This window comes from Halichoeres trimaculatus, unplaced genomic scaffold, assembly GCF_033239565.1.
Source record: "Halichoeres trimaculatus isolate MK-OKI-2021-1 unplaced genomic scaffold, fHalTri1.1 fHalTri1_scaffold_14, whole genome shotgun sequence".
NCBI classification, from domain to species: Eukaryota; Metazoa; Chordata; class Actinopteri; order Labriformes; family Labridae; genus Halichoeres; species Halichoeres trimaculatus.
Genome location: NW_027437192.1, coordinates 7,226,970 through 7,254,142, shown reverse-complemented (window position 1 = coordinate 7,254,142; position 27,173 = coordinate 7,226,970). Strand labels below are relative to the sequence as shown.

The 27,173-nt window shown below is 40.0% G+C and overlaps 1 protein-coding gene across 2 annotated transcripts; it reads right to left on the bottom strand.

Moving 5' to 3' along the window:
* Positions 1 to 120: 120 nt before the first annotated feature.
* On the bottom strand, positions 121 to 25,736 carry LOC141803243 (transmembrane protein 74). Of its 2 annotated transcripts, none has more exons than XM_074687204.1 (2): positions 25,478 to 25,736; positions 121 to 1,622 (listed from the first exon to the last, which is right to left on the bottom strand). In XM_074687204.1, exon 2 carries the CDS (start codon positions 1,578 to 1,580, stop codon positions 786 to 788), a length of 795 nt encoding a protein of 264 aa, XP_074543305.1. In that variant the 5' UTR covers positions 1,581 to 1,622; positions 25,478 to 25,736; the 3' UTR covers positions 121 to 785. The 2 variants fall into 2 exon arrangements, with proteins under 2 accessions (XP_074543305.1, XP_074543306.1); XM_074687205.1 differs by lacking the exon at positions 25,478 to 25,736 and adding an exon at positions 1,897 to 2,014.
* Between the last annotated feature and the right edge of the window lie 1,437 nt (positions 25,737 to 27,173).

The following is a 27,173-nucleotide window of genomic DNA, read 5'->3' as shown; positions in this document are numbered from 1 at the left end:
TTTCAACGGCCAATTGAATACAAGCTACCTTTTTTTTATGAAAATGATGTTTATTTATTTTATCCATTTTTTTCTATATTTTAATCATGACATTGAACTTATAAAGTAGGGGTGAGAGAAAAATCGATATCAGGATTTTTCGTTTGACAACATTAAAAAAAAGATATTTCTTACGTTTTTCAAATTCAAATTCTTAGTGTCAGTCTTTGTTTATAAACTGGATTGGAAAAAAGTTACCACTTTTCTCCAGCAGAGGGTGAAATGTTTCTCTCTGACTCACATGATGTGCATTTAATGGAAAATTAGTGCTCCTGACATGGTCTGTAGACAATATCATCATTTAACTTCTTTACATGGTCTGGTGTTGAAAAAGCAAAAATCGAAAATATCGAAAAATCGCGAGAATAGAATATCATCCCTGCCCTACTTTAAAGGTTTCGATCCATTACTCAGTGTGGACTTCATTGACTGTGTTTCAGTGTCTCTCTATTACTTGAGGCAACAGGCCTCCATTAAGCTACTCTCAGCTCTTACTTTAATGTTTAATTAATCAGAAGACTCACTTTATTTGCTTTAGTTCAACTTCAAACTGCTTTACTTAAACCTTTTCCCAAGTCACTTTCATTCCAACCAAATAATATCAGACAGGTTTGAAAAAATGTGAACCCACCCTTTAAAAAGTCCGCCTCAGTAGATGAAATAAAAAAGGCATAAAGTCACCACACATCCTCGATTAAAGGAGAGCACCGTTTGCGTTTCTTAAGTACTTTTCTCGGCCTCTGAATTCAGCCGATCACTTCTAAATCCTCATCAGCCGCTGACAAATGCGAGCAGGACTCCCGGGTGGGGCTGGATCCTCCTCTCAGGCTGATGGAGCCGTACAACTTGGCTGCGTGTTTGGAATAGGCGAAGGCTTTCCTCCTCATCATCTCCCCCTTCCACATGGAGATCATGAGCAGGGTGGAGAGCAGCACACCCCCCAGGGTGAGCAGGCACAGTCCCGCTATCACACAGCGGTCCAGATGGGCTCCCACCCGGGCTTTCTCCCTCTCCAGGCGCTCCATCTCCCGGGCCGTGACGCTGTCCGGATCCACGCGGACCTCCCGGGGCACCGTGTAGGATATGGCGACCAGAGAGATGCCAGTCACCAGGCATGTCACTGCGATAATAAACCCATAATCCACAGACTTCCCCGAGCTGTCAGAGGAGAGGTCTTCATCGGACAGCAAGTAAAGTTCCGGGTACTCCTCCTCTTCCTCCTCCATCATCTCCTCCTCCTCCTCCTCGTACAGTTCACTTGATGAGCTCTGACTCAGTCTGCGGGTAACTGAACTTGTCTCAATCAACCGCACATCCTCCTCCTCCTCTTCCTCGTGTTGCTTCTTGCACGTGAAGGACGTCTCCGTCACCTCCTCCGGCCACGCGCCTCTCTGAGTCTCTGTCCATGGTGCTGAAACGTCTCCTCCTCCGGGGTGAAGCGACTTTACACCGCAGAGCTCGTGGATACTTTGCTTTTTCACACCCAGGGAGGTGTCTCCGGGACCCAGTGGATCATAGTACAACAGTTGGAGATCAGCCATTGAAACCTGGGATTTATCCAGCCCATGCGTCCGCTTCTGGTGCTGAAACGCGTGAAAAGAGACAAATCAAAGCTGTGACGTTTAAACTACCTGAGATTGATGTCAAGCTCTGTCGCTGCACAAAAAAGTACGCACAAGCAAAACCTGCTCTCATTTTCCCCTCCTCTCGTGTGTGCACCGCAAGCATTTTAAAGTACAGCTAAGCATTTCTTGAATCAACTCCCATGATGTGAAACAAAGCCACACCACCACAACAGCTGCTCAGTAACACTTTATCAAAGTGATCCACGCCACGCGTTAATTAATTTTGACCCACCTGCTGTGTTTCAATAAGCGGTTATTCAGAGAGAGAGATGCGCTCCCCTCTCCCCGTCTGAGGCTGCTCGCTCCCAGGCTGCTTCTGCTCCCTGGTCAATTAGAGAGAAAGGTTTGGCAGACCCCTCCCACGGACCGAGCTCCGGCAGCCCGCCTCATGCTCATTACCGCGCCGAGCGAGGTGTTCCCCTGCACTAATCAGACTGAAGGCAGGAGGCGGCAGACTGTGATGCTGGCACAGTTGTGGGGATGTTTTAAAATCATGGCTCTGGTCTGATGAGCTGTAATTTCCCATCATTATCATTTACAAACGTGTTAAAGGTCAGATATTAGGTGGACTAACTTTTGAGTTCCCAGGTTGTGATGAATCCATCTTTCTGGTGAAGTCACAGTTTGCCTCCTTCCTCATCAACCACCAAGACTGAATTAAAATGCAAATCAGTAATAATGAACCACCATGTTGATGACATTATCACTAAAGCATCACATTTTCACTTTCTATTAAGACACCAGCGTCACTAAAGAGCATTAGTCATGGTCATACTCAAATTTGTTAAAAATTAACATGCTAACATTCCTTAACATTAATCAGCAAAATATTAAACTCATGAGAAAGAAGTAACACTAATATACATTTTAACCAGATGGTGGCGCTAGAGTGAGATTTAAAAGATCACTAAACTTTGTTTAAAGGGGCTGTGAGGAGTTTGAAAGTGATCTTGAAAAAGTCTCCCTTCTGGATATATGTCTGATTGTAATCCACACGGATTGATTTACGGCATGTCTAGGTCTGGATGACAACTCCATGCCAAATGATAAAGTTTAGTTGTAGGAAGAGAGATGTTGAAAACGATTTCTGTGACTAATTTTGTAGTGATGGTGGACACTGGAGGCTAACTGTCAGACAGAAAAAGGACAGAAGAGCAGAAGAAAGCGACACAGTAGAATGATAGAGCATGAGCTAAACGCTAATTAGCCTGTTTGTGCTAATGTTCATTCCAACCCACAGTCAGCAGTTATTCTGCAGTGGTCTGTTCAAACTTGAGTCTATCAATAAAATGAAGAGTGAGGTTACGTTAGCTCTGATTGGTAGATGACTGGTAGGACATAACTCGGATTCACTAACGTTGCACATTTTGGACGGCTACTAAACTTCTTACAAACTGACAGTGTTTACTTGTTGTCACGTTAGCCATAGATACGCCATAGCATGGGGCTAACATATAGCTGGCTACTACAATGTTTGCCTGATGTCATGTTTCATATCATAGCGCAACATAACTGTACTGATAAATACCTTACCTCGGCGCCTAATATCTAGTAAAAAGTTGTCTTGAACAAAGATAATTTGTTTTGATCCGATCTTCATTTAATTCCAAAACATACACACGCCTCACTAAAAGTAATTTACAACAGTATGCAGATACTCCCAACCACAAGGTGGCGAGGGAGTGCAATCAAAACAGATCCTCCTCATAGCGTCTTTAATAACTCGTCTGACATGGACATGAATGTGTGGCCATCAATCCAACAGTTTGGTGTTAAAATGTTGTGTTTGCATTAGCAGCAAAGGCAAGCCACCATTTTTTATACCCAGTAAATCTATGAACATGTTTGACTACAACTGGTCTATTGCATCCCAAACAAAATCTGTCCATGTTCTTATAATTCATCCTCTGGGAACCAAGAATGTCTCAACAATAATGTTATCCCATCAACCAGTAAATGCAAAAAAGAATTTCACTTTCATATTGATGTTTCTTTGAAACATGGAAGAGTCTGTCTCTAAATATTAGGACCGCACAGACTACTGACACTTTTAAATCACTTTTTAAGACACACCTTTTTTCATTGGCTTTTAATACAGGTAAGGCGGGACATCCAACTTTTTAAGTTTGCTTTTATTTATAGGGTCTTTTTTAACCTATCGTCTGTTTCACAATGCTCTTATCAACTGTTTGTTATTATTGATTGTGTTTTACTTATATTATTTTTAAGCTTGTACTGCACTTTGGTCAACTGCTGTTGATTTAAAATGTGCTATATGAATAAAGTTTGACTTGACTTGACTTTGACAGCCAGAAAACACCAAAGCTGCCGGGATTCAGCCTCTGGAGACCATGAATGCAAATTTGCAACCAGTATGTCCAGATGAAGTTAGATATGTTTTAGTTTGGGTAAAAGCTATGACTGAATTTTGCTTTAGGAGGCAAAAGCAGAGTGCAAACAAACAAATGAAACTTTGGGGTATCCTCAGGAGACCTGCAGATGCTCTAGCAAGTATGTAACTCAAAACAATCCAGCAATAAAAAGCCACAATTCAGCCTCTGGTTACCATGCAAACCAGCAAACATCCTATGAAAATATCATAGAGTGGTAGAAGATGAATATATTTTTAGCACGAGAGCTTAGACTGCATCTGGCATCTGGCTTTAGGTGGCAGAGGCAGGGTATTGATAAACAAATGAAAGGGACCAGGACATCCTCTGGGAACCACAAATGTCTTAACAAGAACGTTAGTCCATTCAATCCAGTTGAAAAGAATATAAATACAGTTCAATTGCAAGTTAAAACGTTGACCTAATGCTGCTTCTTTGAAAGCCATGGTTCAGCCTCTGGGAACCACCAACATTCTTGCAAAGTTTAGAACCAGTTCATCCAGCAGATGTTAAAAACTTTAAGTGGAAGCAAAAGCTTTGACTGTTTTTGGCTACAGATGGCAAATAAGACGATTAACAAACAACAGAAACTTTGGGACATCCTCTGGGAACCATGAATGTGTGTTTTAGTATAGAACAGTATTTTCTACTGTGTGGTTTTAGACATTGCAGCTGCAAATGTGGCCCCGTTGGATATGTTCCCTAGCTAATAAGGTGGCTCATAAGCCTAATAGAGGCTTTTACCATGAATCATGGTCGCTGCAGTTAGAAAAGCCAATAAATTGTTCATAAATTGATTTTTTTCCTGCAGCCTTGGCAAGAAGGTCAGAGGTGAATGGTCCATTAAAAGGGTCTACTCGATAAATTACAGACCAGAGGGTTAAAAACACAAAAGCGAGAGATCTGCCAAAATGAGAAATGATGCCAGTAAAAGTGTTTTTTTTTTTAACAACCTGAGAGTCTGTGAAGAAAAGGTACCTCACTAAAATGTGCAGTTAAAACTGTCTGTGAAGCATTTGTTTGGTCTGAAAAAGTAGGAACTGGCTCTTTTTTGTGTGTTTGCACTCACGTGCATCCTCTGCTCTATTGATTTCTGAGAAGAAATAGTTCTCCGGGCATGCCTCCTTCCTCAGGGAGGTCAAAGGTCAGATGGAAAGCAGGAGCCCTGCAGCTGAGGCAACAAGTCCTCCAAATAATGACAGCTTGTTATTCCACCACAGCTGTAATGAGGGGTTTAGAGACACTGGAGTCAACCCCAGTTTCCTCCCCCTGTGAGTCTGTCAGTCGCTTGGATCTTGGTGGTTTGTTTATTCAGTGAAATCTCCAATTACATAACAGGATCTGTAGGTTTGAAAATAAAGGTCAGGATGCACTGTCTCAAAGAGGGAAGAAACATTCTGGTAAGAAATAAAGCTTTCATTATTTGTTCTCTCCTAAATTATTATATACTTTCTTAATTATTTCTTCCCTCTTTTTTTCTTTTAAGACATAGTTAAATTTTACTTAATTTCTTCACAATTATTGCTTTACATGTGAGCTGTTGTAATCATTATCACAACTACTGATGATGTTGATGGTATTATTATTGTACTGTACTTGTTTCCTTACAACATGGAATTGTTTGGTTGATATAAAGATGTACTGAGGCATGCATGTTACATTTGTTCAAATTTGTTGTCAAGACTTTTCTGATCATTGTTGTCATTTATATATGTTTTCATGTTTATTTGATACAGGCCACAAAATGTTTACATTATGGATAAACAAACCTTTACAAAAAACACTTAATCTGTTTGTTATAGAGATTTTAAAACAAATATTCATACCACTTTCATGTCAGAGCCTTTTACATAAAAATTGAGTAGTGAGTTAGTGTGAGCTCAGCTAATCACAGAGACTGAAAACTGATAAAACAAAGCGAGCAGGTGGTTAAAGGGGCTGTGAGAAGTTTGAAAGTGATCTTGAAAAGGTCTCCCTTCTAGATATATGCCTGATTGTAATCTACACTTTAAATTGAGATTATCAGCGCCTATATTACTGATTACAAGTTATTTTAAATTGCTACTTTTTAGCTTCCAGTTTGGGTCGACCAGGACCGGATTGATCTATGACACATCTAGGTCTCTATGACACCACCAGCTGACGGTGTTCAGTAGTGAGAAGAGATAAAACACAGAGATCTGTGTTTTTCTCTGCTGAAAGTTTTCTGTGATTAATTTTGTAGTGATTGTGGACACAGGAGCCTAACTGTCAGACAGAAAAAGGACAGAAGAGCTGAGAGAAGCTAAACGGGAGAGTGATACAGCCCAAGCTAAAGGCTTATTGGCTCAGGCTAAGCTGTTTGTGCTAATGTTCACTCCAACCCACAGTCAGCAGTTATTCTGCAGTGGTCTGTTCAAACTTGAGAGTCTATCGATAAAATGAAGAGTGAGGTTACGTTAGCTCTGCTTGGTAGATGACTGGACATAGCTAACCAGAATTTACTAACGTTACAGATTACAGACCTGTCTTAGAGCACCCGACAGCCAGCTGTGCTAAATATGACTCGTTAGCATACAGAAATGTTGGCGCACTGGGCTGCTGATGTTGCTAACATATAGCCAGGTTGATGTCACATTGCAAACCATAGATCTACGTAACTGTACTGATAAATACCTTACCTCTACTTGCTAAATCCTAATTTGGCATGGCAACAGAAATTAACTTTCGTCACAGTGTCAACAGGCAGAGGTGCAATGATAGTCAACCCTTTACACAAACTGATGAATAAGAATCAACTAATTTGACACTTCCAAGCTTCCAAGCCTCCAAGCACATGTCTTAGCATATGTAGAGGTGAAACCTTGTGCCCATAGGTCAGACTTAAAAACACAAAACAATGCAACAAAAAATTCTAAACCTATAAAAAGTGGATTATTCTCATGATGAGAATTAATTACAGTTGATATAGGGTTTAGACACAGGGATTAGAAAGAAAACTGGATAATAATGTGCAATATATTTTTGTTTAAAATAAGTTATAACAATCCTAAAACCCATTGGCAATGGATGAAACCTTTTCTAGAAGTCTTAATTGAGCCGGCGGATACGTAAAAGAGGTCAGTCATTATTTCTGATTACTGTCTGAGTTTGAACAGATTTGTGCCCAAATACTGTTAACTGCACTTGTATGAACATATATTTTAAAAGCAATGTCAGATTATTGCAGATGGGCACTGAAATGTGGCAAACATTCTGCCTGCTTTTGCTCTCCACACAGACTGTTTTCATACATACACCAAAGCCTGTTGATACCTGGCTGCTTAATTCAACTCAGACCATAAATAGTCTTAAAGTGGACCAGAAATCACTTATACTGAAAATCCAGACCCCCACTGAATACAGATTCTACTTTTGAAAGCGGCGTCTTGTTTTCCTTTGCTCTTCATGCTAAGCTAAGCTAAGCAGCTCCTGGCTCTAAACCCTGAGAATGGAATCAGTCTCCTCATGTGTCTCAGCCTGAAAAGCTCAATAAAGTGGTTCTTACAAACAGAATGAGTCAAGCATATGTTTGCTCAATCCCCCACAAATTCCCCGAACAAATAAACACAGAAAACATAATCTCAGCATCCTTGTAGCGACTGTATGTGTTCAACAGCAGGAAGTGATCCTCCTGTTAAAGAAGGGACTCATTAATCACAGAGCATCCTTCCATCTTTGGACATATTTAACATCATTACGCGTATGATAATCACTGAAACAATATTACTGCCACAGAAAAACTTATTTAAGTCAAGAAAAAGGGATTTTCTTCCTAAGAAACGAGTGTTTGCAAATCATTTTCCCCTGGCTGGCCCAATTTCAAACAAGCAGCATGCAGCCAAGAATGAAAAGTCCTCTCAATCTAAACCATGTCAAATCCTATAGAGTCAATGCTGAGTGAAAGGCTCCAATCTCCAAACTGGCAGCTTTTCAGGAAACAACAAAACAAACCACTTCAGAAAAACATCCAGTATTTAAAGTTAAACAGAGGCAGAGGCAGAGGCAGGGCAGATACAGAGGAGTGTGATTCAAACGACAGCACAGCGTGCAGGAGAAGGCCTTTAGTCCCCCTGAGTCCTCCTGAGTCCCTTATAGAAATCCTCCTGTGCCTTCTTCTCGTGGTCTGTGCAGAAAAATGGAGCATATGTAGGTTACAGCCAGCCAAAGGTCACAATTACAAAGCGCTTCAGTGCTCCACCGGTCAGGGTCGTTTCTTCTGTTTATTGAGATCATCCCCCTCGGCGCCAGCGGGGTCTCCATGCATAGGCTACTGTACGCTCGGCTCGCTGTATATTTAATGGTTAGGAAGAAAGAGAAGCAGGCGAGCTCCAGGGAGGTTTTAACATTTCTGACAGAGGAAGAGGAATGAGACAGGTTTAGAGCAACTGATTTTACATCTGTACGACACATTCATACAGAATATGTGCAGTCAGCAGAGCATACAGAGACGGGAGGAGCACAAACCTCTGCAAGAGACTGGTTTCTTTAACACTAAGATGCTTTATTTATGTCAGTTTTTTGGCAGGATTCATGGGAAATACAAACAAAAGAATGCTGAAATCTTAATTCCAATCACATTTTCTGCTGTAAGGTGTTGGTACAAGTTGAAAACATTTGTATTCTGTAAGTTTTGGTCATAAAGGATGCAATTTGATTTAAAATGCTGCATCAACAAAAAGCCTCACCCCCATCTGACATGCCCAGAATCTTTTTATGTTTTCAAATCAAAGGTCAAGCACCAAAATCACACCTTTTACTAACACACAGCAAAAGAACAAGACAGGACAAAGCAGCAGAAGAAGAAAACACAGACAAGAAGCAGCAGTACCAGAAGCAACAAAGCCAGAGCAGAAAAAATATCACTCCTCACTTTCATGCAAGTTAAGACAGATAAAGCAGATGCAGATAAGTCTAATCTAAGATAAATGTGTGTTTCAGTGTGGGAATATTAAAGTATCAAAGTAAAGTGTACTCCTTATGTTGTTGTGCATTATTGCGTTGAATAAAAATAATGTTTAATTCTGACCTACAAATTAAGAAGCAGTATCATCATACCTTTACAGTCTGAGGATGGGTTACTCAGTAAAACCTCTGATGAATCCAACAAAATCACGGTCAAGAACACATGAAGAGACTAAAAAAGATGAATCCACGGCCACAAATAAAACAGGAAACACTAAAAGTCAAACCCCAGCAACAGTTGCCCCGGCCAAAAAGTGTAAAAAACACATTTATTGGCAAAGATTTGGTCCTAGAGCTTCATCAGTCCACAATGTTCTGGATAAAAAACTTTTTCTATTTTACATCTGTTCTGTTCTGTCACTATAATTCATTCATCTAATTAATTTAAAGGAACATTGTTTATTAATTTAGGTTTCTACATTTGCTCTGCTTGCTGAGGTTATAGTTGGTAGGACATAACGAGCTGTGAAGAACACTTAAGAGATCGTCTGCTTACCTCCTGGACACCAAAGCCCCGTTTCCACCAAGCAGTCTGGTTTAGATCAATACAGTTTGGTACAAGTTGGCTCGGTTAAGCCTGGTCTGGTTTGCGTTTCCACAGCCAACTATGCCCCCTCGTGGTAGGAGGCGTGTAAGCTGGATGCCAATAGCGGCATCAGTTACGTAATAATGTGACACCATAGCAGTGCGATAAGTTCAACTAAGAAGAAAAACGTGACACAGTAAACAAAGAGAAACGATGGAAGACATACAGCATTTGGTTCTCTCTGTGATTGGCATGTAGCTCTTTGATACAAAGCCCCATCAAGTTTGGTTTCAGAGAAGACTGTGTGCCGCCAGGAGAAATGCAGCCACTGTCTTTCAACCAATCAACGGTCTTGGATTGATTCTTGGGTTGGTTTAGTCTGGCCCCCTACGGAAGGTTCCCAAAAAACTTGTTTTGCACGAAGAAAAGTAGAGTTAAAGAGAAGATCTGCTCTCAAAAAAGAAAAAAAAATGCACGCCTTGGTAAGAGTCGCCTCTTTTGGCAGTAGGTGACGGTGCTCATGGGAAACTGAGTCTTCATCCTGGAAAAGTGTCTCCTTTACAGGATAGTCCTCACAACATTTTAACATTTCAGGAACTATACCAGGGTTAGCCAAATGGCAAGCCTCTATCTGTAACCCCTGGCTAGATGTTAAGACAGGCTACCAAAGAAGCATCAAATAAAATTAACCCATTCCAACTTTATTTATTAAGCTCTTTAAAAACAGACACTGTTGGACAAAGTGTTGTACAGAGAAATTAAATAATTTAAATAAAATAAAAACACATGGCTTACAAGAGACACTTCGTGTGAAATACAAAAAACGATTTAAAAACAATTTAAAACATAATTAAAACACCTTTAAAAGGCACTAAAATAGCAATCCAATAATTAATTAATAAAAATAAAAATAAATAAATAGAATCACAACAACAACAAAAAGATGTGGAAGGGAAAAGATGACAATTAGAAGACAAATTAAAACTCCAACTTATAATAAATCCATAAAAGAGCAGGTAAACAATGCCTAATTTTCACTTCTTTGAGGCGCAAATCTCACCAGAATAGAGTTTTTTTTATACTCAAAACACAAAAGCTGCTAACTCACCCCTAACATCACAACTTTTAGGTTTCATAAAGAGTTAGAATCTTGCATCAGCTGTAAAACTATTTTTAGACCTGTTGTCATTTTGTGTTTTTGAACATTGCTGAAGTAGAAATCTAAAATCAAACCTGAAATATGCTCCATGTGAATCCACACAGTGACTGAAGCTGGTCAAACAATGCCAAGTTAATGTGGTGAAAGAGGAGAAAAAGGTTTGTTGCAGGAGTAAACTTCATCTCCTGATTCTACCTTTCAGCCTGCTGATGGAAAGCGTGAGAGCTCCATGTTTTCACTCCAGGCGGTGGAGGAGACGTGGTCATACTGATGTGGGCGATGGCCAAGGTTTGATACCCGACTCCAGGCAACAGTTGACTGATACAGTCAAAGTTTTTTTTTCTCTCTCTCAGTCTGTGCTTCTGTTTTCACACAGCCCACAGTCCACCGTCTGTTAACGGTACATTTGTCCTACAGCGGTGTTTTCACCACACAGTGTGCAGCACTCTGACAGCTCTCTAGCTGTGCATCCAGGGCAAACATTCAGCAGCCGTGTCAACACAGAACAATGTGGTGGAACAGTAAAAGCTCACCTGCTGGAGACAGCGCTTCTCAAGGTGAGTTCACTCAGAGGGAACATGGTACAGCAGCTGACGTCTGAGGATTCTGATTTCTAAGAATCAACTGTAAAGTTTTCACTTTGCAAAAACACAACTTCTGTATTTTACTTTCAGAGTTTGGAAGAAATTAGCCTAAGAATAATCTAACATGAATATACACTTGCTGGCTACTTAATTGTCCCTTTAACTACCCCTCCTTTGAACCCTTTAACTTTCACTTTTTTAATACAGGGGATGTCATGTCTGATTAATTTTTAGGAACACCTTTCCAACTGCACGTTAACAAATATCTAATCAGCCAATCACATGGCAGCAACTCAAACTGAGCATCAGAGTGGAGAAGAAAATGATTCAAGGGACTCTGAATGTAGCATGGTTGTTGGTGGATTTTCATACACAACCATCTCTAGGGTTTACAGAGAATGGTCCCAAAAAGAGAAAATACCCAGTGAGCAGCAGGAGTATGGGACAAAATTCTTTATTAATGCCAAAGGTCAAAGGTCAGGATGATGAACAGACTGGTTGGAGACGACAGAAAGACAACAGTAACTCAACCGAGGTCTGCAGAAGAGCATCTCTGAACACACAACACGTCCAACCTTGAGGCAGATGGGCTACAGCAGCAGAAGACCACACCGGGTGACCCTCCTGTCAGCTAAGAACAGGAAACTGAGGCTACAATTCACACAGCAACACCAAAACTGGACAATAGAAGATTGGAAAAACGTTGCCTGGTCTGATGAGTCTGGATTTCTGCTCCACATTCAGATGGTAGGGTCAGAGTTTGGGGTAAACAACTCGAAAGCATGGATCCATCCTGCCGTGTATCAACGGTTCAGGCTGCTGCTGCTGGTGTCATAGTGTGGGGGAGATTTTTACATTTTGGGCCCCTTAGTACCAAGTGAGCATGGTTCAACATCCACAGTCTACCGGAGTATTGTTGCCACCAGATCTCAACCTAATAGCGCTCCTTTGGGATGTGATGGAACAGGAGATTCTCTTCATGGAAATTCAGGCGACAAATCTGCAGTGACCTTGTGATGCTATCATGTCGATATGGAGCAAAATCTCCTAATAATGTTTCCAGCTCATTGTTGAATCTATGGCACCAAGAATTAAAGCAGTTCTGTGTACGAATCAATCATCTTTAAATCAGTATTTTGTGCTAACTTGTTTCTGTCGGGTGATTAAGAAAAATAATCTAATTAATTACAGGATTTGTAATTAATTATTCCAATTAATCACATTTTAATCTCATATCAGCTCAAGGTTCCCAAGTAAAGAATCTGAATTCTAGGAAATAACAAAAGTGTAGTGCATGATTAAACAAATCAATAAACAAAAAAGAGAAGATTTGTTAATCCACATTTTTTTCAACAGGCCAATATTAAGAGGTCTGTGTTCAGTGCCATTGACGTTGTGCAACCTTTCCCTGCGTCTATATAAGTAAATCATGTTTTTCAACTGGGGAGGCGGGGTCTGTTGGAGCTTGTCCATCAAAATCCTGCTCGTAAACTACTTTGGGTGAGAGCGGTGTGCTCTTTGGATGAGAGCTCAGCATGGATATGAGGAGAAGATGTGAGATGACAGAGGCATAGCGAGACGCTGCAAGTCAGAAAAGTTCAGGCAGCTCACGCTCCAACTGAGGATGTGTTGTGGTAGTTCAGAGAGAAAGAGCAGCGTGATTGTGAGAAAAGACGACAGAGATCATGGAGAGGATAAAAGGATGGAGCGCCCGAGATGAATGCTATCAAAAAAAGTAAGTTTGTCTATTTTTTTAGATCAAAAAGAAGAAAAGAGTCCACTCTTCTTAGGTAGTTTTGGTGTTTACGTAGTCATAGAAAACAATATTATTTGGGTCTTGAAAGATTGTTCAAGATGCTCTGAAAATGGCTGGCAGCTAATGAGTTAATCACGTTAATTTTTGGTGTAATTAATTAATCTAATAAAAGCGTTAAAGTGACAGCCCTAACCAGTACGTATAATAATCGCCTTAAAAGTGACAATAACTCTTCCACAGTGTATTTAAACAATTCATGAAATATTCATGTACTGCCCATAAATACTTAACATGTTGACTTGGAGTAAAGCGTTGCCTGATTTTCTCTGTTACATGTTTATTTTGTTACACTGACACCTTCAATGAACACAAAGCTGCAACTTTAATGCAACTGCAGCCTCTGCCCCCGTGCCTGTAATACATAACCATGACTGTGCTATGTCAGATAGAGTCACGCATGCTTTTATTACACACACACACAGACGCACACACGCGGAGAGGCCTCAGGGGGCTGCTGTCATCACTCCAATGTTACACGCAGCGAGTAAAAGGTCCAAACTGCAATCTGCAACAAAATGTTTTTGACGTGAGACTCCAGAGCATTTACAAACATCATGAGGATAATTACGCTTTAAAAAGTTAACATGAGGAGCTTCTCTCTGTTTCGTTCTGCAGACGGGAGACTTTAATGAAATCAGACTGAAAGAGCGACTGAGGATGTCGTCCATCTGCACAAACTGCCACAGTGCCCTTGAGCAAAGCAGTTCACACTCATTCAGCTGGGGCCTCAGAGCAGCTGACAGCACAGTGCCTTGAAAGTGATAGTTAATGCGTGTGTGTGTGTGTGTGTGTGTGTGTGTGTGTGTGTGTGTGTGTGTGTGTGTGTGTGTGTGTGTGTGTGTGTGTGTGTGTGGCCAAATGTCCTCCTGAAACCACATCCCCTGAGGCATAAACATGTAAAAGGGGAGAATACATCTGCCTAACTACGACTTTAAGTGCCATGTGCCGTGAAATTACAACCCTCCACAGAGAGACGCATTGAGATTACAATGTCCTGCAAGTGTTCTGCTCCATTACGACCTGAGAGCACCACCAGGCTGCTCCCATGAGATATTCTTCGAGTAACGCTGCGCCTCTGTTGTCTTTTATGATGTGAAGTGATTTGTCATTTCCTCCAGAGACGCTCCCAACCAGCAGGCCCCGTTTTATTTACGCCATCCGGCCAAGTGTGGCATTTTACTCTGACGGATCTGCTGTGATGCTGGAGCAGAAGAGAGGCTAAGAATAGCAGCCCAGGCAAAGACGCTGGTCCAAGGTTAGACTGGGACACGGGAGGAAAACAGGAGTACGCAAAGACATGACTGAGTCAGACGGCCTTTTTCAGCAGGGAGGAGGCGACGTCAGAGATAAACACACACAAGGAGCAGGTGATTTCAACTCCTGTTGGATCTTAAGAGAGGGGTTTTCAGAGTCATTTTGGTTCACGGTGACCTGATGCACTGACTCATGCAGGCGTGGGTAAGTATTTGTAAATATCTCGATCAATATGCAGGGGTGTGTCCAGAGGATTGACCACAGGTGGTATAGCCCACTTTGTACTTTTTCATAATTGTTTATTTACTTATTAAAAGATACTATGAGGAGGATCTGTTTTGATTGTACTCCCTCGCCACTTTGTGGCCCAGAGTCTCCACACACTGTTGTAAATTACTTTTAGAGAGGCGTGTGTTTGTTTTGGAATTAAATGGAGATCAGATTGAAACAAATTTTCTTTGTTCAAGACAACTTTTCACTGGATACAACGCACCCAAGTGGGCTGCATGGTGGTGCAACAGTTAGAGCTGCAGCCTCACAGCAAGCAGGTCATCAGTTTGATTCCCAGCTTGGCTGGTGGGCCTTTCTGTGTGGAGTTTGCATGTTCTCCCTGTGCATGCATGGGTTATCTCCAGGTCCTCCGGCTTCCTCTCTCAGTCCAAAAACATGCTCATCAGGTTAATTGGTCACTTTAAATTGTCCGTAGGTGTGAGTGTGTGAGTGAATGGTTGTCTGTCTCTGTGTCAGCCCTGTGATTGACTGGCAACCAGTCCAGGGTGTACCCCGCCTCTCGTCCAATGACAGCTGGGATAGGCTCCAGCCACCTGCGACCCTGAGTAGAATTCATAAAATAAATGAATGAATGAACGCCCAGAGGTAAGGTGCTTATCAGTACAGTTTTGTAGCACAATGGTTTAAAACGTGAAATCAAGCATTGATGCTAAAGGCTAATTAGCTTGGGCCGTAATACTCTCTTATATATCTTTCTTCTGCTCTTCTGTCCTTTTTCTGTCTGACAGTTAGGCTCCTGTGTCCACCATCACTACAACATTAAACATAAAAATTGTTTTTAGCAGAGAAAAACACAGATCTCTGTGTTTTACCTCTTCTTTCTACTAAACTTCCACAGCAGGCGTACTTTTGTCATAGAGACCTAGACGTGCTGTAGATCAGCGGTATCCAACCTTTTTTGCGCCATGAACCGGTTTAATGTCAGACAATATTTTCATGGACTAGCTATTTTCTGTCTCCTCACTGGCTCTTTCATGCTGCCTAAAGAAACTTTCCAAAGATGTTTGTTTTTTTGTCCATTTTGCTAGCTTGGGGGGTTTGGCAATCAATTAGAATCAGGTAATGAATCAAACTGAAATAATGTAAGTTGAGTATTTTTTGTGCAGCCCAGTACCAATTTACCCATGCCCCGTACCGGTCCATGGTCCGAGGTCGGGGACCACTGCCGTAGATCAAACCAGTCCTGGTCGACCCAAACTGAAAACTAAGAAGTAGCAATTCAAAATAACCTGTAACCAGTAATACTGGTGCTGATAATCTCATTTTGAAGTGTGGACTACGATCAGGCATATATCTAGAACGGAGACTTTTTCAAGATCACTTTCAAACTCCTCTTTAAAGAAGATTTAGGTCTGTTGATTTCTTGTTTTCTATGCTAAAAAGTGAGCTAAGAGCAACAGATGGTTTTAAATTAACTTTATCCTTGGCTTCTTACTGGTTTGTACACCTCTCTTAATTTTCTCTAACGTCTACTTCTCAGCGCCTTATTGATGTTAGAAGGGTGGAAAAATTCTGTTTTTTGCTAATTCTCTTTGCTTACAAAACCTTAAACTAAACAGTACGACCTTTAAACTGTTTCAGCTTCACATCGTGTGTGTGTGACATCAGAGGAACGAAGCTGCCGTGTGATTTTGGAGAACTGCTGTGCACAATCTGCGAACATATGGATGTGTTTTTTTCACAAAACTGACCTAAAAAAGGCCCAAACGTTGACAAATGTGATAATTAAACTATTTGTAGCATGAAGCAAATGTGCAAGCTTGTGTTTTCCAGCACACACACACACACACACACACACACACACTGCTGATGGTCTCTAGCCGGCGGCAGGGTGCATAAAAGCTGAGTCAAGCTGCAGGGCTAAGCTGAGCTGTGTGGCCTGATTTCCCTCTTTAGTGTCACAACTTAAAGGATATTTTGGATGAGGTTCAAACAGGGGAACCGTAAAACAACCACACAAATCAACAAAAATGTGCCCTGACAGCAGTAGAGCAGAGGAACCAGACACTGAAGGCTCCTTTTCACTTCACCCTCCATCCACTCTTAATCCATCCAGGGCAGAATCCTGCGTCTACATCCATAAACAAACGTTCAAAAAAGTTTACGCATAAATTATCAGGCACTCCTCATTCACTTCCTGGGTTTTGGGAGCCTTAAAACTAAACATTCAGCTGTTGTTTCTTGTCTCGAATCAGTCTGCAGCGGGCAGTTTTGTTACAGCTTGTAAAGAGGAAACTGGGCCAACTTGTGTTTAGGGTATTTCTTTTCCCTCTGCATTTTATTTCTGAGGTTTTTATTTACCTGCTGTTTGTTCAATCCAGACAAATCCTGTTTTAAAACCAGGACAGAGTGAATTTAGAGTGGTAGTAACAGCTCCCAGTTTGTTATTTAGAGTGAAAAAGTCAAACTTTAATATGTTGCTTTCAAATTAACATCATCAACAATGGAGCTAAGTGTAATTTAGCTCTAAAATTAACAAAGTAATAAAATCTTTTCACAGGTAAAAGCAGCAGATTCCTGCACCATAGCGCCCCCTGTGCAGTGGCTAAAATCATCACGTTACCTTTTGCATAATTTTCTCTTTAATTAAGACAACAATAAACCCCTGGTTCAGAGTATTGAAGCTGTCTGTGCTGTTTCCCTTAAGCCTCAGTTCCTGAGAGCTGGAGTTAGAAATGTGAGACCAATAAAAACACACCCGCCATCTTTCCCTTGAGCACACATCAGCTAATGCTGTCATTTGTTTGCTCTTCAAGGATGTTGGTCCTGTGAAAATGTCAGAAATGAAAAGGTTCAAAAGCAGATTTCAATCTTGAGCGTTTCTGACAGGAAACCGCTGCAGGACGTGTTCAGATACTTATGTAATACTGCAAACACTGAGCGTGAACAGCAGAAAAAGACTCGGACAAAACTTCAGGATGTTGACTTGGATCTCTCATCTAAGGCTTGAAATGTTGGTTGAATTCAATGACTTGAGTTTTGAAACATTAATGTTTGCGCTCACATGCCTCCACATGTGAGATCAGCCAAACAAACCCCCGGGACCAAACCAGACCTCCAGATGTTTCTGCGTGTGCACACAACTGGAGTTTGAATCACAATTGTATAGTCTCCTTAGACAAAATATTTAGATAAATAAAATTTGATTTGTTGATGTTAGATTCTTTCTATTTAGAGATTCTGAGTCAGTCAAGTTGAGTTTATGTAATCAATATTAAACGAGATAATTTTACAAGTCAGAAAAAAACAGTAGTATTCATGTCAATGACCAATAAATCTCACTTCAGTATGAAAGAATTAGTGTCTTTCTTAATTTATTAGATGAAAGCTGAGGATATTGAGTTTTTTCCTTATATTGTAACACTCAAAGTAATAGATGTTGGTTTAACATACACTAACATAAGAGTAACAGTGAAGTGATGCTCTGACTGCCTCCACTGCGCTCTCAGACAGAAAAAGCCAAAGCGTAAATTACTTTTAAAGATGAATGAAGCTTTGAATGTTCTTACAGTTTGATAATAATAATAATAATAATAATAATAATAATAATAATAATAATAATAATAAGATAAGATAAGATAAAAATACTTTATTCATCCCCGGAGGGAAATTCATGAATAATAATAATAATAATAATAATAATAATAATAATAATAATAATAATAATAATAATAATTATAAGATAAGATAAGATAAGATAAGATAAGATAAGATAAGATAAAAATACTTTATTCATCCCCGGAGGGAAATTCATGAATAATAATAATAATAATAATAATAATAATAATAATAATAATAAATTAGATTTATATAGCGCTTTTTAAAGATACTCAAAGACGCTCTACAGAAAAGAAACAAATAAGGCAAAAAGAGAACAGAGCGATTGTATTGATGGGGTGGCGGCCTTGAATGCTGTCTTGAAGAGGTGGGATTTGAGTTGGGTTTTGAAGGAGAGGAGTGAGTCTGAGTTTCGAATGTTCAAATCTTCAAAAATCGGTCAACTTTATGGTAATTAGCCATGACACTGTTCAGTTGCAAACGGTGGCAAACAATCTGAGTAGAGATGTCCTTTGTCCCAGCAGGCCCTAAAGAACAACGCATGTAACTTCGGTTCCTAGTTTCGTCATGGATGTCGAAAAGCTGATAAATTGTGTTCGGGCTTATCCTTTTTTTTTTTTTTTTTGTCTGCCTTTTTGGCTACCCCGACCAAAAAAAAAAAATGTTGCCTGGGATCGTGTCGCGGTGGTGGTAGGTTGTTCTGGTGAGTTCAAAAAAATGTGTAGTAATAGCAGAAAATAGTGAAGTGAGGTGTAGTCTGTGGCAAAGACCTAAAGGCTTTGTACCAGACTGTGTGCCAAGATCTGAATGGAGGCCGGTGACCTGGTTTTCACTTGCTCCGCTCGTGACTGATTAGATGATGATTTTACATTATGTTCATGCTGTGCTTTAATCTGAAGTCGAACAACAGCAAGCAGCTGCCACTGTGAAGAAGTTCGCTGCGTGGCTCCTTTAAATGACAAGCGCGATATTACTTTGACGTCAGTCACGACAAGCAGCCAAAGCGGCTAAAATATTTGCCACTTTGGCCGCTGTCTGCTTTCTCGGGCTTGCCGCTTTTGCCTCTTTTGGTGTGAACGCACAGTTAGGGGACACCATGTGTGACTGGGGTGGGATTTCCAAGTATCTCCAAGAGGCCAGGTAGGGTGTCCCCTTTTTCGGTTTTCATCAGTCATGAATAGTCCAAAATGTGAAACTTTCCAGATAATTTTAAGTCATTTGGGCCCATTAAATTTTCAGACACTATCCGTTCACACACACCCCTCACAGCAGGAAACAGGAGATTCAAATATGCCTTTCAGAGCGATGAGGGTCTGAAGATGGAGGAGTCTTCAGGATGACTGCTTCTGTGAGTACATCACTACAGCATGTAGTCAGACGTTTACTTAGCACAAACACAGGAGTGGAAATCAATGAACAGACGACTGAAGAAAGCAGTAAAGTGCACTAAGAGGAGGAACTCGATGGAAACAGCGTCATCACTCGGCTCATACAGAGGCTGTGTCCAGACGTGTGCAGCAAACATTGATGTTATAGCTCAATGAACATGCTTCTAAAGTGTTTCTGTTACGTCAGGGTATGCTGTGTGCCATTTGTTCCTGTGATTGACAAACATGTACTGGCAAGTCACATTATGGCACTGTAAAATGTGATTTTGCACATTTGTTATTCTAGCGTATTATTCTGTGTCAAAATGACAAAAAAATCACAGAAATTGTTGTAACAACTCTTAATAATAAGTTGGCATTGTCTTATCTACAAAATATATTTTAACTTAAATATCTGCGTCCAAATAAATCAGTATTGCATGTTAATTTGACGATGAAGGAATTCAGATGGGTGTGGGTTTAAAAAGTTATTACCCAGAATCACAATTTTTTTTGTCATTGTAAGCAAGGAAGGTACACCAAGGATATGAAACCAAAATGGTTGAAATTCAAAGCCCTTCATCTGGCTTACAAAACATTGATTAGAACAGCTCCTGTCTACCTGGGATCCCTCATCCAGGTTTACACTCCTTCTAACCCACTATGCTCTAGACGCCTGGTGCTCCCAGCCCAGCGTGGCTCCAAATCACAAGCCAGACTCTTCTCTGTTGTGCCCAAATGGTGGAATAAAAAACCTAACTCTATATGATCCACGGAGTCCCTTTCTACTTTTAAGAGACGTCTGAAAACTCACCTGTTCAGGGAACATTTAAACACTTAATCTGACCCTTCTCTTTGTCCTCAGGTAGAATGAGTCAGAAGGTCTAGACTCAGCACTTAGTGAATTTTCAGTACTAATTACTGAATGTTGTTAAAGGTTGAGGTATATTGTTGCAGCAATTGATTGTGGTTAGTTGACTAGATTATTCTACACTACCTTTAAAAAATAATAATAATAATAATCCTGCACTTAATGGCAGCACCTGTAGAGCCAATTGACTTGTAGCTTGTCAACATTTAGCTCTAAAACATCGCTTTTTCTGCAAATTTAGAGAAACATTTTTGAAATTTATTTGTCAAATACCATGTATGAATGTTGAATGTTTTATCTAAATGTTAAACCATTTATCTAAATGTTGAATGTTATTTATAAATGTTATAAATGAATGTCCTGATTCTAAATATTAAGCTACGTTTCTAAACATTTAGTTTTATGCTAAATATTAAGCTTAGACCAAATATTTATAAATCTTTTGCAAAGATTGCTAAATATTTAGCTTAAATGCAATTTCACACACCGCCCGCTGGAAGCACAAAAATAAAAGTTTAAGGAAGCGATCCAGCTAAGCAGATTTAGAGAAAGTCAAACCCAGTTGGCTTAATCAGCCGTTAGAAGATAAACGTACCGAGTGCTGTGATGGCGCTGTTGGCCGACATAGAAGAAGTAGAGCCTGACATTCTCAAAATCACTTCCACAAACTTTTATTTTGGTTCTATCCGGCAGGCGGGAGTGTGAATTTGCATATTAGCTAAATATTTAGAAATTGTAGTTAAATATTTTGACATCACACCTAAAGATTCATAAATCTTGACTTCATGTTTAGAAATCTAAGCAAATATCTCGAAATCTTTAATAAATATTTTGAAACCTCTGTAAATATTTAAAAATCTTTGCTTAAGATTTATAAATCTTTGATAAATATTTAATCTTGGCAGAAAATTTGGAATGAAACTTAATGTTTAGAAACGTAGCTAAGTATTTAGAATCAGGACACTCATTTATAACATTTAGAAATAACATTCAACATATTCAATCTATTACACGAGTATTTCTCTAAATCTACAGAAAAAAGTGATGTTTTAGAGCTAAATGTGGAGAAATATCGTTATTTGTGAGGAACAGGTGTCTACACCTCATGCCGCAAACCCGACTTTTGAACCCTAGAATACAGACTGTACGTCTGTGAAATAAATTTATAATGTCAAACAAGAACCCGAAGAAGTTAAGGTAACTAACAAATATAATTTATAACAAAAATAAAAGGTCAGCATGACTGAAAACTTTAGTTGAGTTGGAATAGAGCTTTGAGGCAGCCCTTGACATCATATTTTTAGGTTGAACAAGTTACATTTATCAGTGTGGTTTCAAATATCCACGATATTGATGATAAAAAAGCCGCACTTCAGGTTTTAAAAAAGGGCTCAGGGTCTGACTCCAGGTATATGTTGCTACGTCTTCTTTTGCAAAGTCTATGGTTTCAGCCCTGGTATCACCTCACACGGTGATGAAACAGGTGGTGGGAGGACAGGAAGAAAAAGCGATCAGTCTCATAAGCTGGAGCGATGCTTTCTGTCAGAGCAGGTTATGGACCGAAGCCCACAGAGTGCTCAACAGTAATCGAGGGAGGTCAGGGCCGGAGCAGCGGGCAGCTCATTTATCACCAACCTTGAGTCATGGCTCTGTGCTGTGTGCGATTGTGTGTGTGTTAGTGTGTGTGTGTGTGAGGTTGACAGCCATATGGATCTTAGTTGACTCAGACTGACTTCCTTTAAAATAAGCTGCCACTGCTTCCTAAATCAAGTTCAAAGGTCGTTTACCATTTCAAAGAGCTGCTGTGCTTTCACCGAGCCACGGTGCATTAGGTGTGTGCTTAGTTTTGATTCATGGAACAATACAGGCGTGTGCTTATGTGTTCAGCTGCTGTAACTGCAGCATAACTCAAAAGAGTTGACACTTTTTACGCTTTACAGCTCCACTATAGCTCCACTATGCACGTTATAGCTGCACATGTTGGGATTAGAATAGAATAGAATAGAATAGAAAATACTTTATTTATCCCCAAGGGGAAATTCAGGAGTCACCGCAGCATTTAAGAAAACAAAAGTAAGAAAGAGTATAGAAAGTGCAAAAATGTCCATAAGAAATTAGATGACGACATCCCGTCCACCGCTCATCCACCGCTCGTCCACCACTCTCCAGCCCAGCCAATCTCCACCTCCACAGGGTCCAGGACTGAGCCTCCCCAGCAGTCAGTTCAGTCTCTGTCTTCTGGATCCTGTCTGCTCACAGCAGGCCAAGCTCCTCCGATGTGTTGCGGCGTCCGATGTCAGCCACGTCCGTGAACAGCACGATGCCGCTGGATTAGCACGGCTAGCTCGTCCATCCCCCGGGGCTAGATCCCACGTTCCCAACAACGATGGATAGAAGGACAGGTCCACGTCGTCACCTCCCAGCTCACATCCAAGAACCAGCACGTTGTCCTCACCTCCTCCTCCTCAGCTCGAGGGAAATCATCAAGCCCTACACTAGTTAGCATTGACATGCTACAGGCTGCTAACAGCTAATTTCGCATGTAAACAATGCAGCCATGGTTACATGTAGGATCTCCAGATAAACACAGGAGAAAAGTAGTAAAAAATACCGCCGAAGCCACAAAAAGTTTGGTGTCCGTGACCGACAATGAACCATACAAAGTGATGATCCACTCCAAATACAAAGATGACGAAAAAGAGACGAAAAAATTACAAGAAACAGACAAAGACGAGAGAGCTGCAGCAACAGGCAGCTACTTGGGTAGCGCCTAGCAACCGTAGAATGTATCGTATGTGTATATGTGTATATAATGTATCGACCGTATTATGTCATGAAGCTGAGTGTTTACATATTCATGAGGTACCTGAAGAAAAATTATAATCTTCTGCGTGCTGCGCTGTTTTATGGTATTTCTGAAAGCACAGCAGGAAGATTGCACTGACTGTTTTTGTTATTGTCAAAAGGTAATGGTCTGTGTGTGCGTCATCAGCCGCACGCTTCAGGTTCAAACCAGGCAGAGCAAAAACCGTGCTTCAGAGGCTGACTTCTCCCCTCTTTTATTCGTTTCTAAATATAATTCAAACAGAAACTGAATTAAACCGTCTGTCCTCCTGTAGGCCCACTTTTCCTGCTCCCACTCCACAGGCAGATTAAACATTAGATTACAGCACAGAGATTAAAGGCGGTCACTCTGAAAGCAGGTGAATGGCCTCTGTGACTCTGGACGACTTCTGTGGGGTTGAAGAGTTTAACCCCGCTGATGATTCTGAAGCTCAGCCTGGAGAAGTACACACTGAATCAAACCTCCAGAGTTAAGCTCCTCTGCTGGCTAAACAGGTGAACGATCAAGCTGCGTTATGGGAGTGATTCAAAACTGGGGACACCACCGCTAGAGGGCGCAAGGAGGTAGGACAGGTGTGCAGCATTTTTCAACTCCTGGAGCTGTTTTAATGTACAGGTGATGATGCAGTTTCTACGGTGGCCAGTAGGTGTCAGGTAATTTGCAAAAGCCACAACACAAATGTAAATGCAAAAGCATGATTGCAAGCAGAACAAGAATGTAAAAGCCACAGCACAAATGTAAAAGCCACAACACAAATGTAAAAGCCACAACACGAATGTTAAAGCCACAACACAAATGTAAAAGCCACATCACAAATGTAAAAGCCACAACACAAATATAAAAGCCACAACACAAATGTCAAAACCACAAAAACAAATGTAAAAGCCACAACGCAAATGTAAAAGCCACAACACAAATGTAAAAGCCACAACACAAATGTAAAAGCCACAACACAAATGTAAAAGCCACATCACAAATGTAAACGCCACAATACAAATGTTAAAGCCACAACATGAATGTAAAAGCCAAAACACAAATGTAAACGCCACAATACAAATGTAAAAGCCACAACATGAATGTAAACGCCACAACAAGAATGTAAAAGCCACGACACAAATGTAAAAGCCACAACAGTAAAAGCCACAACAGTAAAAGCCACAACACAGACGTAAAAGCGATAATACAATGGAAGACCAGCCACAACTTAAGTTAAAAGAGGTTAGTTATCCCAACAATAACAGAAAAGTTGTGAAAATAAATAACTTGTTAATTTTTTTTTTCAGCAAGGATAAATATAGCTTTGAAGGGGTTATAACTTGTGAAATCCCTCATAGCACTTACAATGTTTTATTTACTTATAATAGAGTGTTTTCATGTGACATCAAATCAAGCTTAACCATGTTGAAGGCACTCTAACGACAAAATGGAATTAAGCTAGCAGGTATACAGGATTATTGTCACACAAAATGGCAAATTACTGCTGCAATTTATGATACACTTATCAGTCGGTTTGAGAATAAAACATTTCATATCTTTTGACTACCACAAAATAGTGTAAGGTGAGGGGTGCAAACAATTGTCTGAAGAACAGAGAACATCTTAGCTAGCTTATCTACATCAAGATTTCCATGGCAACCAACTGCCATTAATCTTGACATCTAAGTCTACTCACAGCATTTCCTGTCAGGTAGGTCTTGTTTTCTGTCTATAGTATCTCAAAATCACACTTTAGTAAAAATATATACATTATGTTAGATAATAACTTCGATTAAGAGGCAATAAGTACAATTCAGTGTCTTTCAGGTGGCGTTTTTAGTGTGTTGGATGAGCCCCTCCCAAAACAAACGCTGTTTATTCTGTGAACTTCCTCTCTTCGGCTTAGTAGGCGTAATTTTTCAAAATATCTCTTTTTACTAAAGGTTTTGGTGTGTTTAATGCCTTTGTTCACATTTGTTGGCAGATAAGACATCTTAAAACCATATTTCACTGCACACTTCTTTCTCCGTCGTACATCTGGGTAACTGCCAAATCGTGACGTCAGTGCAAACACTCTCTGTGTCATCTTTGATTTAGCTATATTTAGCTGAATTAGTCGTGTCATAACGTTAACATCATAGCTGTATTTCTCTTAACTAAATGTAACAAAAAAGAAAACAATCATGTACTTACTTTAAAAACTTTTCTCTGTCCGTTGGGATAACTGGTCTCTTAGCTTCCATTGTGGCCGTACTTCCGTTGCGTTGTGGCTTTTGCAAATCGTCTGACACCTACCGGACACCGTAAGTTTGAACATGAGATACTACGAAACTACGGGATATTACTGTACGCCATTTTTAACAGCTTTGACACTTCGCTGCAAAAAACACCGAGGAATGTCGATCGATGTTGCCATTGTTTTACTTGTATGTTGCCATGCAAAGATAGCACACTAAAGAATTTCAATTAGCTTAACAAGGAATTATCGCCACCTACTGTTAAGGAGTGTGAATAGAAACAAGATATTTTTACTCACTATTCTTGCTTTTTTCTTTCTTTTTATTTTCTTTTTAGCCCAGGAAAAGGCCAGAAGTGTTGAATAAAACGAATAGATATATTTTAAGTCATGTATAGTCGCCTGAATGTAAATAAAGCTCTGTTTTGTTCACTTAAAATGAGACCTCTTTGGTTACACTCACAGTTTTGTTTTTTGTATTTAGTGTGTGAGCAGCAAAAAGCCCCTGTTGAAGGATAAAGAAGTAGATACTCAGAAGTGTAAGGAGAAGAGGAATGTGGTTGTTCAGTGCAAAAGAATTTGTATTATAAGTTTTTGATGATAAATAGAGAATCATTCATATGCATCACAGGAGCTTCTTGTCCTTGAAGGCCACCGTCAATTCAACAACAGAAGGGGTGAGCAGGAGGTTGAAAACTACCACCAGATAAAAGAAAGTGGAATACCAGAAAAATTAAAACAAAAAAGATTAAAGATCCTGCCTGAGAAAATATTTTAAGATATATGAAACAAAGGCAGCATTTCAAGGATTAAAACACACAGCAAAAATCTCTCCTGTTAAAATTCTAACAGATAGTAGGCTTTGTGGTTTATGTTTAAATCAAGTGCTACAGAAAAGAGGAATTCTTTTGCAAAGGACATGTGTATGGAAAAAGTTAAAAGTAATTTATTATTATTTTACAAAATCTATCCCCTTCGTCTGCATTGAATGTGACCTTTCTTCGACAGCTCCTCTCCAGTCTCCCATGATGATCAAGTTCTCACCAAAGAAAATATTTAATATGAATTAATGAGAAGAAATCTGAAGATGTCCTCTTCTTCATGACAAGTAAATTGATTCTTCTTAGTCAGTCCCTTAATTTTACCTATACTTTATAAATGTTACCATCATTGGCACTGGTTCAGGTTCAGTAATCATCCACTTTGTCCTTTAGGGGGCAGTAAAACTCTTTCACTTGTACTTTTTACTGCAGCTGCTTTACTTTTCTGCCAATACTGGGTGATATTAAGAATACTGTTGAAGTGATTCATAAAGTAGAAACACTAAACAACATGAATCAAAGCATTTCTCATGGTTACAGATGATTTTTTTCACTTAAGATCCTGGATACAGACAAAAGTCCTGGCTCCTTATATCAAACAGATTATGATCTGACAGGTGGAACAAGTCTTATTATGCTTCTCATATCAACATTTCATCTTGTGAAGTGTTTGAAAGTTGCAGAGTTGTCATGTACAGTCTTGAAATAACAATCTGGCCGTATATGAAGAGCATATTCTTATCTGTTCACAGGCAGAAAAAAGCAGATGAACAGAAACCAGGAAATGATCTAAAAGTATCTCCTTCTACATAGCTTGGAGATAATGGGAATC